General features: G+C 44.6%; 1 protein-coding gene across 4 annotated transcripts in view; it reads left to right on the top strand.

The window, feature by feature from the left end:
• Positions 1-11,527, top strand: part of LOC137650198 (gametogenetin-binding protein 2-like) — an 86,419-nt gene extending 74,892 nt beyond the window's left edge. For all 4 annotated transcript variants that reach the window (XM_068383377.1, XM_068383376.1, XM_068383380.1 and 1 more), the window contains 2 exons: positions 854-1,102; positions 10,196-11,527. In XM_068383377.1, the coding sequence (XP_068239478.1) occupies positions 854-1,102; positions 10,196-10,450 (504 nt within the window). In that variant the 3' untranslated portion in view covers positions 10,451-11,527. The remainder of the gene's footprint in view (positions 1-853; positions 1,103-10,195) is intronic.
• Positions 11,528-12,351: the final 824 nt, after the last annotated feature.

The raw sequence follows: 12,351 nt of genomic DNA, 5'->3' as shown, positions 1-12,351 counted from the left end.
TAGTTAGATCGAGTGACTATACAGTAATTAATCAGTTCTTAACACTTCAGTTCCTAAAAACAGTTCAAGCACAATCAGTATCAAAGAGTTATCACTTAACAACAGTTCAACACAGTTATAATGCCATAGAGAGCAGAGAATTGACTTTGCCTTCCAAAGGTCGGTCTTAGCTGAACTTCCAGAGATGTGTCCTCTATCCCAAACTATCCTCTGTATATCCAACTTTGGGTACACAATAATAACTAGATAAATGTCACGTGGTACATTGCCAAACCTGGGGTCCTCAGAGTATATTCAAATATAAATTGTTATTTGATATGCCAATATATTTGTTCTTTGTTGTGTTATTAATTTGTATCATTTCTGATGTTAGAGGTTATAATTTAGTCTGCCAATAATATTACAAGCCATTTTCTCGCTCATCGTCTGTAACATCTTCTATTCCCTTCTCCCAATAAGCCTGTTTCTCTTGCAACACCCCTTCCAGTGTGCAGGCCAACTACAGGAATAAAAGTATGGAATGAAATAAGGATTAAATATTGAAATATGATATAAGAAATTCTGTGTGAAATAATTTTGGAACAGCATCATGTAACCTCAAAGAAAATGGCTATCAGTGATTTTATAAGGCATAACTAAATAAAATGACTTAAATTTGCACAAAAAAGAATTAATAGACACTACTGTATTTGAGTAATTTCTAATATGGAGAGTGAATTATGAAACTAAAAAAAAATAATTTGATTGGTTATTTTTGCATTGAAACTTCATTGATTACAAATAATTTTTTGTTGCCAAGACTGCAATTTATTGTCCTTATAAGCAATGGTATTATTGTAATTTACGTTTACAGGGTTCTCGCGATGGTGGCTATTGCTCTGCACACGGATCTGGTGGTTCCTCTCGCGACTCTTCAGAGGTGGCATGTGGGGAGGGACTATGCTCTCATTACCATGATGACCATGTAGACTATTCCATTCAAAATGAACATCACCATAATCACATGGAGGATGAAGCCATTGATCACTTGCATCCACCACTATCCCCGTCACCATCGCGGCCTTACCAGCCTTTTACTCTTTCACTGCAGCAAATGTTAGAGGTAAAGAAAAATATAGCTTGCTCATATTTAAGATGTTGTGTGTATTTAAATCTATTTGGTCATTAATTTATTTTTATTAAATTTTTTTTTTAAAGAAAGCACAAATGCATGCATTTCATAATTTAGTGTGGAATTTCTCTTGCCTAAAAGTATACTTACACTTTAGTAAAATACATTAATAGGTAAAATGTGGAATCTGTTAATTAGAAGTCTTTATTACAATTGGTTCATGTCAAATTTTATTTAATATATGTATGGTAATTATTTTATCACTGTTCTGTACTTTACAATTCTTTCCTCTTATTTATCACTTGTGGGCATTCTATCCTACAGAAACTTAAATCACCATTCCATGACTGGCTTGATTCAGATTATGCTCACCATGGGTGATAACAGAAATTTGTTCCAACACGGAGTACTTACCTCGAACTACTTTCTTAGGAGTATCTGGGATCTCCCATCCGACCAGAGTTTTGTGTAGTTTACCCTACACCCGTTTTCTATGAGGGATAACCTCAGGCGGAGTGATACGCGCCCTGAGGCTAACCCCGGATCAGAGAGCATGCTTGCTCAGGTCTCGACCTCCAGTAAGTTCTCTGGTCGCGTCGCTATATCATCTCACCACTCTCCTTAATCCCAGTGTGACTCTTTGTGTCTCGCCCAGTTCCCATGTGGTTCCTTTGCTTTCCCTGTACGTTCTTGTGTCTCTTGGTGCTTCCTACTGCGTCATGGAGCATCCCCGTCGTTGTCCTGGGCCTATGGCCGGTAAATCGTGAGGAGCGTTCCTGTCGAAACCTGAAGTAGACCCGCACTCCTTGTGTTCGTCTTGTAGGGGCAGTGTGTGTTCCCCTACCGCCATGTGTCCGGAGTGCGTGTCCTGGAATGAGGTGCAGTGGGTGCGTTACGGCACCAAGATGAAGAAGTCACCTAAGAAGTCGAGCATCTCTTCTCCCCTTGCTTCGCCGGGCGTGTCGTCGGGCCGAGCTTTCCTGCCACCCTCCCCTACCCAGAGTAGGGGACGAGGTAAGTCCGTTGTGGGGAAGAGGCCCGTGGCCCTTCCCCAGGAGTCTGAACTGCAGGATAGTAGGGTTGTGGCATCTTTCCAGGGCTGAGGGAGGGTCGGAAGTGTGTGGGGGATGGAGTCTTGGTGCAAGCAGGGCACATCTCCTCTGATGACCCTATGTGGGGGAAAATGTTCCTAACTCTTCTCTAGCCTCTTGGGCTTGTTTTTCAGGAACATCTGCAGCCGAAGGTACCGCCGAGAAGGAACACTTGCCGACATCAGACCCCCTCGCATGGGTACCCCCGAAGACGCCCTTCAGGTCCCCGCTGAGAATGGAAGAGGGCTTCGGTACCTGGTCCCCCACTGAAGAGCGTCCGCGCTCCCCAACAGCGCCATTTGCTACATTTCTGGACGTCTTCTTACAGGCCCCATTGTCCGTCGAGCGTCGAGGGAACCCTCCTACGTCTTCGCGTGAGTCGGGCCCGCCTAAACTGGTCTACAAGTCGTCAGGTTCTTCAGTCCTGCTCCTCGGAGGACGAAGCCCGGAGGAAACACAGAAGACGTCGGGAGAAGTCCCGCAGGAGATACTCCCGTTCTCGCTCCAGGTCTCACCACGGGAGTAGGCGTTCCGGATTCCCCAGAAGAAAATGGAGAAGTGACTCCCCTGACGAAGAGTGGGTTGTCATCCCTCGCAGCAGACTGTTGGAGTTGGCAGCAGTTCCAGGCTCTTCAAGTTGGCGCCCTAGAGCCCATTCTCTGGAGAGATACTCGTCTGGTGGCAGATTCAACCGACAGAGGGAGTCGTCATTCCAGGTCCCAGCAGACAGGCATAAGTCCGCGAAGGTTCCGACTCCATCCGCCCAGCAGAGAGAGCCACCCCTTCAGTCTGGCAGCCGCGTCCAGACCTCCAAGGCATCCCTGAGCCGTCAGGATCGTGAAGGATGGCTCCCCTCGTCGAGTAGACCCGCAGATACGTGGACCTCCATGAGGAAGGATAGACCGAGGACGGAGGCCTCCGTCTCGACGGCTATGCCCGTCCTTCAGCCAGAACCCCAGGAGATGGAGAGGGCCAAGGCCTTGTCTTTTCCCCGTACAAAGACCTCTGACGGAGGAGCCCCGTCTCAACCATCAGTTTGTCCTGTGGAGGAGCTGGACGACCAAGGGGAGGGTTCAGCAGCGGAGGTGTCAGCCTATCGAAGGGTGATAGGGCTCATTCGGAGACACCACAGGCTGGATGAGCCCGAGCCTTCCTCCGAGGAATTCTGGCGGTCCAGTCTCAACAGACTTGTGGATGCCCCCGTCCAGCAGACCCTCCTTGGCACTACCGTTAGCCAGGGATGTGAAGCTAGGCAGAGCCCACGTGGAAAAGATTGTGGCCAACCACGCCGAAGCTCCCAAGAACCAGAGTTCCTCCAAAGTGCTCCAGGCCCTGAAGTCCCAGAGCAAGTTTTACCTCCCGGAGGGCCACTGTGCAGGCGCATGTACACTGGAACCTGCACTCGCCGTTTTAGGCCAGGGAGCTGCGGAAGAGAGGGACTCGACAGCACCAATCTGCTTTTCTCCTTCAGAAACCACCGTGATGGAGGAAATAGCGAAGGACCTCGTGAACGTCTCCCCCTGGCTGGATTGGTGGGCGTCCAGGCCTCGTACAACCTCACGGTTCCAGAGAATCAGGCCTTACTCAAGGAGCTGATTAGCTCGGGAGGTAAGGCCCTGAAGTTTCTGTCATACCAGTCACTAGCGCAGGCCGCCAATTGGGTCCTACGGAGGAGGGACACGGTCCTCAACAAGATCACCAGACGGCTTCCTGACAGAGAAGCGAGGTCCCTGAGAAGCCTAACCCTGTGGGACGACTCAATTTTCCCCCTGAAGGCAGCTGAGGAGTCAATTGAAAGGGTCAGGAAACTCGAGGACCAGGGCGATTCCAGACCCCCTCCAGTGATGAGACCTGCACACAGAAGGACTACCTCCGATGTTCCTCTACCTCCTCGGGCTTCTCCTAGCCAGACCAGGAGAAACACCCCTACTACGGCCTGGTCATAGTCCTCTCAGCCCTTCCGTAGGGGAGCAGCCTTAGCTCAATCCTCCTATAGGCCTTCGTATGCAGCGTTCAGTCCGCGCTTCTAGGAGGAGATAGGGAGGGAGGCCCCCTACTCCTGCCGAAGCCTCAGGTGGGGGATGCCTCAAACACTCTTGGCGAGCATGGAAAGACCACGGAGCAGACCCTTGGACCGTGGCAGTCCTGAAGGAAGGGTACAGGTTACCCTTCCTAGCAGAACCCCCACCTCTGATACCAGATCAGCAGGCAGGGTGGCTAGCCCCCAAGGACCCCTTGAAAAAGACAGCCCTGCAGGAGGAAGTCTCAGCGATGCTAGCAAAAGGAGCGATAGAACCAGTCAAGGACCCTGGTCCGGGGTTCTACAGCAGGCTTTTCCTGGTGGAGAAAGCGACAGGGGGCTGGAGACCGGTCATAGACCTCTCAGCCCTCAACAAGTTTGTGTGCAAGACCGACTTTAAGATGGACCTCCGAAGTCGGTCTTAGCGTCCTTGAGGGAAGGGGACTACATGATGTCAGTAGATCTCGAGGATGCCTACTTCCAAATTCCAGTTCACCTCTCCAGCAGGAAGTACCTACGGGTGAAATAGGGTTCCCAGACGTTGCAGTTCAAGACCCTCTGCTTCGGGCTGTCCACAGCCCCTCAGGTCTTCACGACGGTCCCAGCCTGGGCACACGAACAGGGCATTCGCCCGATTCGGTATCTGGACGACTGGTTGTTACTTTCAGCCTCAGAGGAAGTACTGAGGGAGCAAGGCATGAAGCTTCTGCGGTTCTGCAACGTCCTGGGTACCATCATCAACCTGAAGTCCCAGTTGATACCCTCCACCAGGATGACCTACCTCAGAATGGTTCTGGACTCACGGGTGGCGAGAGCCTTCCCCTCCGCGGAGAGATTAAACAACTTAGACCAAGTCCTCCGTCCCTTCCTGTCGGGCCAGCCCAGGAGAGCGAAGGACTGGCTGAGGCTGATAGGCCACCTTGTGTTATTAGAGAAACAGGTCCCCCAGGGCAGGCTGAAGCTCAGGGAGGTCCAGTGGAATCTGAAGGAGAGCTGGAACCAGAGGGACTCCCCCTACAAGGTGATCCCGGTTTTCCCGGAGACGAAGGAGGTCCTAGAGTGGTGGTGCGGCAGGTCGAACACCCTCAAGGGAATGCCCTTCGCGGCCGACCCTCCGGAGATGCTCCTGTTCACGGACGCATCAAAGGAGGGGTGGGGTGCCCATCTCCTCGGAAGGTCAGCTAGAGGGAATTGGACGGATGAGGAGAAGGCCCAGCACATAAACGTGCTAGAGCTATGGGCAGTACGAAGGGCGTGCCTGGAGTTCGTCCATCTACTCCGGGGGAACACCGTGGTTCTGATGTCTGATGTGCGACAACGCCACGGTGGTGGCTTACATAAAGAAACAAGGAGGACCAAGATCTAAGGAGTCGTGCGTCCTCACGTTGGAACTTCTGGAATGGGCCGAAGTAGAACAGATCAGAATCTCAGCAAGGTTCATTCCGGGAAAAAGGAACGTCCTAGCCGACGGCCTCAGCAGGATGGGACAAGTAGTGGGATCCGAATGGTCCCTGCACCCAGAAGTAGCCAAAACCATCATTCAAAAATGGGGATCACCGGTGATGGACCTCTTCACAACGAGGTTGAACGCACAGCTCCTCGTGTTTTGTTCTCCTGTGCCAGACCCAAGAACAGTGTTCGAGGATGCCTTCCAGAATCCTTGGGACAACCTCGACATTTACGCCTTCCCCCCCTTCAGGATGCTCGGACAGGTCCTCAACAGAGTAAGGAAGGCGGACAACCTGTGGATGACTTAGGTAGCGCCCTGGTGGCTGGAGAGAGAATGGTTCGTGGATTTAAAAGAACTGGCACAACTTCCACCTTGGCCCCTTCCGGACAGGCCAGACCTTCTTTGGCAACCACATTTCCAAAGGTTTCACGAGAACCCTCGGTCCCTCCGCCTTCACGTGTGGAGGTTATCGAGCGTCTGAGGAAAGAAGGCTATTCGTCGGGGACGGCAGCGAGGATGTCAGGCTACCTGAGGCGATCATCAGCAGCGGTCTACCAAGCAAAATTACCAAGCAAAGTGGGCCACCTTTACTAAATGGTGCGCCTGTAAGACCTTCAAGCCCCTGAGTGCTTCCATCCTGGAGATGGTATCCGGACAACTCCCCCCGTAGGAAAACTGCCCCCGGGACAATTGCCCTCGTAAAACCCCTGGACAATGGTGTAAAAAAAATAAAAATACATTAGTTGTTTTATTATTGTTAATAAAAAATACATGCAAAAATATTGAAAAGGGATTTAAATACTAGAATTTTAGATTGTGGGCTATGAATCTCAAAAATTCCAATACATCGCAGTTCTCAAATTCTTGCACAATGTTTGCTATTCGTATGCTAGAATCCTGATAGCGTTTCCGCTTAGGAGGTACTGGATGCCCAGCAAGTATTTGATTTATTATGACGCTGGATAGTGCCTGTTCTCTCTTCAACACCCCCAGAAATTTCCATATATTTGGATGAAATGACGTAATGCTTGCTTGCATATGGTTATGCCAGCCTTCTACGGCGTTGTTTGTTCAAGGTAAATCTTCAACAACACGAGTATACATACTCCACATGCTTATAGGGAAACGTGGCTGTCTCCTTGTATTTCGACGTCTTCTACCGATGTATGTATCTTCAAAATAATCTATTATTGCATCAGCCTCAGGTGGCAATATCTCTTGTAGTTTCTCAAACGCTTCAATAACTTTTTCTGCGGGAACAAACGCTAACGCAGGAATCATACGTATTTGCAAGGAAAAATCGGCGTCAGTTTGGTATTTAGTTTGGAGACCTTCATTTTGCACCTTGCAGTATATGCTTTGAGATAAGTGGTAAAAACATCCTTTAACAGTTACGTTGGGGAAGATCTCTTCAATAGCACTCCTAGCAGCTTGTTCAAAGTCTATTAGGAAGGTCTTTGGATTAAGTCTAGGGTTTATAGTGAGGAGATTTTGAAGGATATCTTCATATGCTGCTTGTCGTTTATTTGGTAGCAGAGCATACACACACGGAATAACTCTTTCAGAAGTTAAGCAATGAATAGTGTACAACTGGTAAAATAACTCTGGTACAATCTTAAAGGTACCGTCACCAAACCAATTATCTGATTTCTCCAGAAGGCTAATGTTTGTTGGTGTTGAAAATAAAAGGATACGCTGCTCAATTAATCCACTATCATAAAGAAGATAATCTTCACCACAAGAAGTTTTCTTGTACTCGGAAGGAATGACTATGTCTGCTAGGTTTGATGGGATGGGATGAGGAGTGCCAGCAGCTTGCTTGTAGCGCCTGATTGCACGGCGAATATGTCTCACCGGCGGTAGCTGAGTTGCAGCACCGCTTGATATCGACTCAACTGTTTGGGAAATTATTTGCTGTGCAGTCTCTTCGGTAGCAATAGATTTAGCCTTTATTTCCTGTTGTACTAACAAGACTTCACGGCGGGTTTGGTCAACAGCATGGGTGTGATCATTTACATAGCCAACTACTTCATTTTCACAAACTTTTACTTTCGCTTTACAGTTATTATGGCGGCGTTTTTCACATTCATAAGATGTAACATTATTTGCCAATTCCTTCTGCTTCACATAGATGTATCCTTCATAAATAAGCTTCATTTTTCCACGTTCACTTTTGACGAACTCCATGATGGGTTATGTTACTTCTTGTATTTCTTTCGAAAATAAACTTGTGACGAGCTGAGAGAAAGGTTGTGACCCAAAGGCAGGAAGCAATCAACTGAGTAACTTTGTTATAGAACACTCTCCTTTATATACAAAACCTCAAGGCAACAGGACATAACATGTTCACAAGACACAATGTTACAGAGGAAAAACGGAGACATGAATTTTCATGTTCGTTTTAGTGCGAGGGAAGAGCGCAGATACAAGCATAATATATACAAAATAATTTATGTACGAGCGTGTGACACACGGTTGGTACATGGCTCCCCCTCTAAAAATGACATACTGTACATGTTAAATAGGGCGGCCTGATCTAGAGAGGCGAACTGTAGGCGAGTCATATATATACAAAATAATTTATGTACGATCGTGTGACACACGGTAGGTACAAACTATAACTTGTACGACCGATTAGACACTGGATCCTTAAAATTATTATTATTATTATTATTATTATTATTATTATTACTGTATCATTATTATTATTATTATAATTTTTATTATAATTATCTTTATCATTATTATTATTATTATCATTATTATTATTATAATTTTTATTATTATTATCATTATTATTATTATTCTTCTTTTTTGTAAATATTTGTTTGACTATACAGAATTAGCCAATTGGCGATAGCTTTCGAAAATAAACTATAACTCGTACGACCGATTACCTAATTAGGAAATAACTACATAAATGGTAATAAATTTAGGAAATAGATAATTATTTCTTCAATGACCGATTATGTAATTAGGAAGAATATCCTCATAAATTGGTTACTAAAAAGTAATTACGTTAATGGCAATATGGGGGGCAATTTTCCGGGGGGGGGGAATTTTCCGGGGGGGGGGCAATTGTCCTGGGGGCAGTTGTCGGGGGGCAACTGTCCTGGGGGCAGTTGTTGGGGGGGCAACTGTCCTGGGGGCAGTTGTCGGGGGGCAACTGTCCTGGGGGCAGTTGTCGGGGGGCAACTGTCCTGGGGGCAGTTGTGGGGGGGCAACTGTCCTGGGGGCAGTTGTCTCGGGGGCGGTTGTCCTAGACCCCCTGGAGATAGCGGACTTCCTAGTTTATCTCAGGGATGTGGTCAACATGTCCATCCCGGCCATCAAGGGAGTACGAGCTGCTCTGGGTCAAGTCTTCCTCCTGAAGGGAACCTCCAGACATCTCTCGATGCTCATTAAGAGTTTCGAGCAATCGTGGCCCCCGCAAGCCGTTAGGGTACCACAGTGGGACGTGGCCAGGGTCCTGAAGATACTGTCAGAACCTCCCTTTGAACCCCTAAAGGACATCGTGGATAAGGATCTCGCCCTCTAGACAGTTTTCCTATTGGCATTAGCTTTGGCTAAACAAGTGGGGGAGATCCATGGACTGTCCTACGAAGTCGCTCACTCGAAGGGTTGGCGGGAGCTCACCTTCAGGTTCGTGCCATCCTTCGTTGCAAAGACCCAGAATCCGGCCGTGTGGGATCCCAAGTTTGAGGGGTTCTCAGTACCAGCAATTCCTCGCTCGGACAACTTGAGGGACTTGCGACTGTGCCCTGTCAGGGCCGTAAGAAAATACTTAGAGAGGACAGCCAGACTTCGGCCCGAGATCAAAAGTCTTTTTGTTTCCACGGGCTTACTTTGGATGGACATGGCTCATAGGATTTCTTGCAGGGGTGAGTTACTTAAACACTAAGTTGAGTTTTTTGTGTGGTTTCCTCTTTTCTCGCTTTTCTTTGGGGTCAACAGGACCTAGGCTCCTATCTAGGTCTTTGGATATATCTCAGCACGGTCTCAGAAGTTTAAAAGGCCACTCCCACCTCCTAAAGTATAAGAGTCCTAAGAAAGTGGTTCGAGGTAAGTACTCCGTGTTGGAACAAATCACAAATTTTAAGTAATTTGTATTTTTCCTAACAGTACTTACCTCGAACTACTTTCGGGTAATGGCCCGCCCTTCCTTCCCCGAGTGCCTTCTGGAATTCTTAGAAACCTAAACTACCAAGAAATTACTGGAGGACGAGACCTGAGCAAGCATGCTCTCTGACCCGGGGTTAGCCTCAAGGCGCGTATCACTCTGCCTGAGGTTATCCCTCATAGAAAACGGGTATAGGGTAAACTACACAAAACTCTGGTCGGATGGGAGGAGATCCCAGATACTCCTAAGAAAGTAGTTAGAGGTAAGTACTGTTAGGAAAAATACAAATTACTTTAAATTTGTGGTATTGTACAGTAATTATAATTAGTTTATAGCCTAGATTTAAGTTACACAAGAGTAATTGAAGTTAAAATTCATAGGGGATTACTTTCTTTTATGGTAGGATTCCAGATGTGAAGATGAAGAAATTCCAGAGGCAGAAGTAAGAGCATGGAGAGCTCGCTTAGGAATAGTCAAACAAAAACGTGCTGAATTAAGGCAGACATTACGGCAGCGCTTTCAACAATTTTGTCATCGTGGTTGTGGTGAAGCATCTATGACGTCGATTAATGGATCAGCACACATTTGCCACCATCATGCTCATTCCCCTCATGGTGCTTTGCCTGCACATCATATCAGTGTAATGAAACCTTGTTAATCAATAGAGTTGGTATACCAAAAGGAAAAAAAAAAAAAAAACAGAATTTAGCAAATTTACAGTGGTTGTTACTTAGATATTGGGAAAATGTTTATCACCCTTACATATTAAGACAATTGTTGACAAGGAATGAGTTTAATAACCACTAATTCTAAGGTAGCTTATTTTATTTTTATCAGATTTATAGAAATTGTTGAAAGGAACACATCATTATTGTGAGAGCTATTTTCATGGTTATGTAATCTTGAAAAGCATAAAAGTGTTTTATATACAGTACAGTTTAAGTGATTAATTAAAGAGGTCTTAAGCTTTGTAATGGGAAAGTAATATCCTTTTTCCATAATTATACGCATTGAAACAATTTCAATTGCATTTTCTTTTGTTTTCATAAAGGAAATGTAGTTATGGTAATTTATTTTTTTGCACATTCAGGCTTGTATTATACATAAGATGTGAATATGGAATTTATCATTGCTTTTCCGACCCTGTAATTATAGCAGTATCATCTTCAAGGAAAAGTCTATATTTTCTGTAAGCCTTAGATAAAGATTTTTATTTATTGGACCAAGAATGAGGTGTACAGTTTTACTGTGGGTCAGTTTGCACTTCTAATTTGAAATTTTATATTGTGAATATTTAGACATTCCTCCTTTATACCAACTATAGTTTACTGTTGTGAATATGAATAAATATAATTTTGTGGGATTAATATTAAAAAGTTTTATATTCGATTTTCAGGCTGTCCTCTCCAGTCATAAATAGGAAATTGAGAAGGAAGTCATTTTTTGTTGGATAGTATTTTGCTGTTTGGTTAGAGCATCAAGGCAGTATCCCTATTTTCTCATGTCTTAATTAGTTACAACCAATTGATGTAGGATTGTTATAAGAGGAGGTTGGGCTTCAGGTTCTTTAGTGTTTTAAAGTTGCCAAAGAAATCAAGTGTAGCCCCTTTCCATTTTTATTTTTGTATGTTTCCCAAATTATCACCTACTTTCTCAAATTTTGTCTGTTGCTATTAACCATACAGTTTAAATACTTGGGATATATAAAGTGCTTATAAATGTACCATTGGTTAAATTTCATTTTATTTTTAGCAGATATTTCCTACACATCCAAAAGAAAGAAAAAAATTAAAATATATTGTGGTGGATTATAGTTCCTGTGACACTTTTATTTGGAATCTCCATAAACAAAGAGCATAAATGGTGCTAAGAAGCTGGCAATAATGTTTTAATGTTAAAAATAGCACTGAAATCAGATTTATAAAGGACAATTAACTAAAAAGTAAAATATGAGAAAATCTGGACAATCAAAGTCCTCAGCCCTAAATTAAGTTCAGTGAAATATTTCTTGGAAGTTATACCAGGCTAATAATGTTATTCTAACATATATTAGTTATGGTTACTACATGTTTGCAAGAAATAATTTTCTTACAGAAAAAGGCATATTTAGCATAACACCTGCTCAAGAATAAAATTATTGGGTGTGGTTCCGTACGTAACAATTGAAGTTAAAAGAATGGGGGTATACTCCATTTTTCTTAAAATAATCCCAAAATAAAAATAGAAAAGCAAGTGCCATTTTGGGTCCACAAACTTTTATCATTCCAAATTCTGTTAGGTTTTCAGTTGTGCCAAAAGAAAACAAAAAAAAAATTACTGAATGTTGAATACCTTCATGGAAATCTTTGATAACAATGTAATCAAACTTGAAACATTTGAATTGGGGCCAATATAGTATGTAACTGATCTTGTAGAAAAAGTAAAAAAGCTACCTATCATCTTGTTTGCAGGTAGAACATATCATATACTGTAGTAATATACGTATCGTGTGTAAATATAAGAGCAAGTGCATGTAATGCAGGTTTTGGATACTGTGAAATGGTTTTGTTTCATTATATT

Source organism: Palaemon carinicauda, chromosome 11 (genome assembly GCF_036898095.1).
Source record: "Palaemon carinicauda isolate YSFRI2023 chromosome 11, ASM3689809v2, whole genome shotgun sequence".
In the NCBI taxonomy this organism is placed as follows: Eukaryota; Metazoa; Arthropoda; class Malacostraca; order Decapoda; family Palaemonidae; genus Palaemon; species Palaemon carinicauda.
Note: the sequence above shows the minus strand (reverse complement) of the source record. Positions and strands in the feature narration are given on the sequence as shown.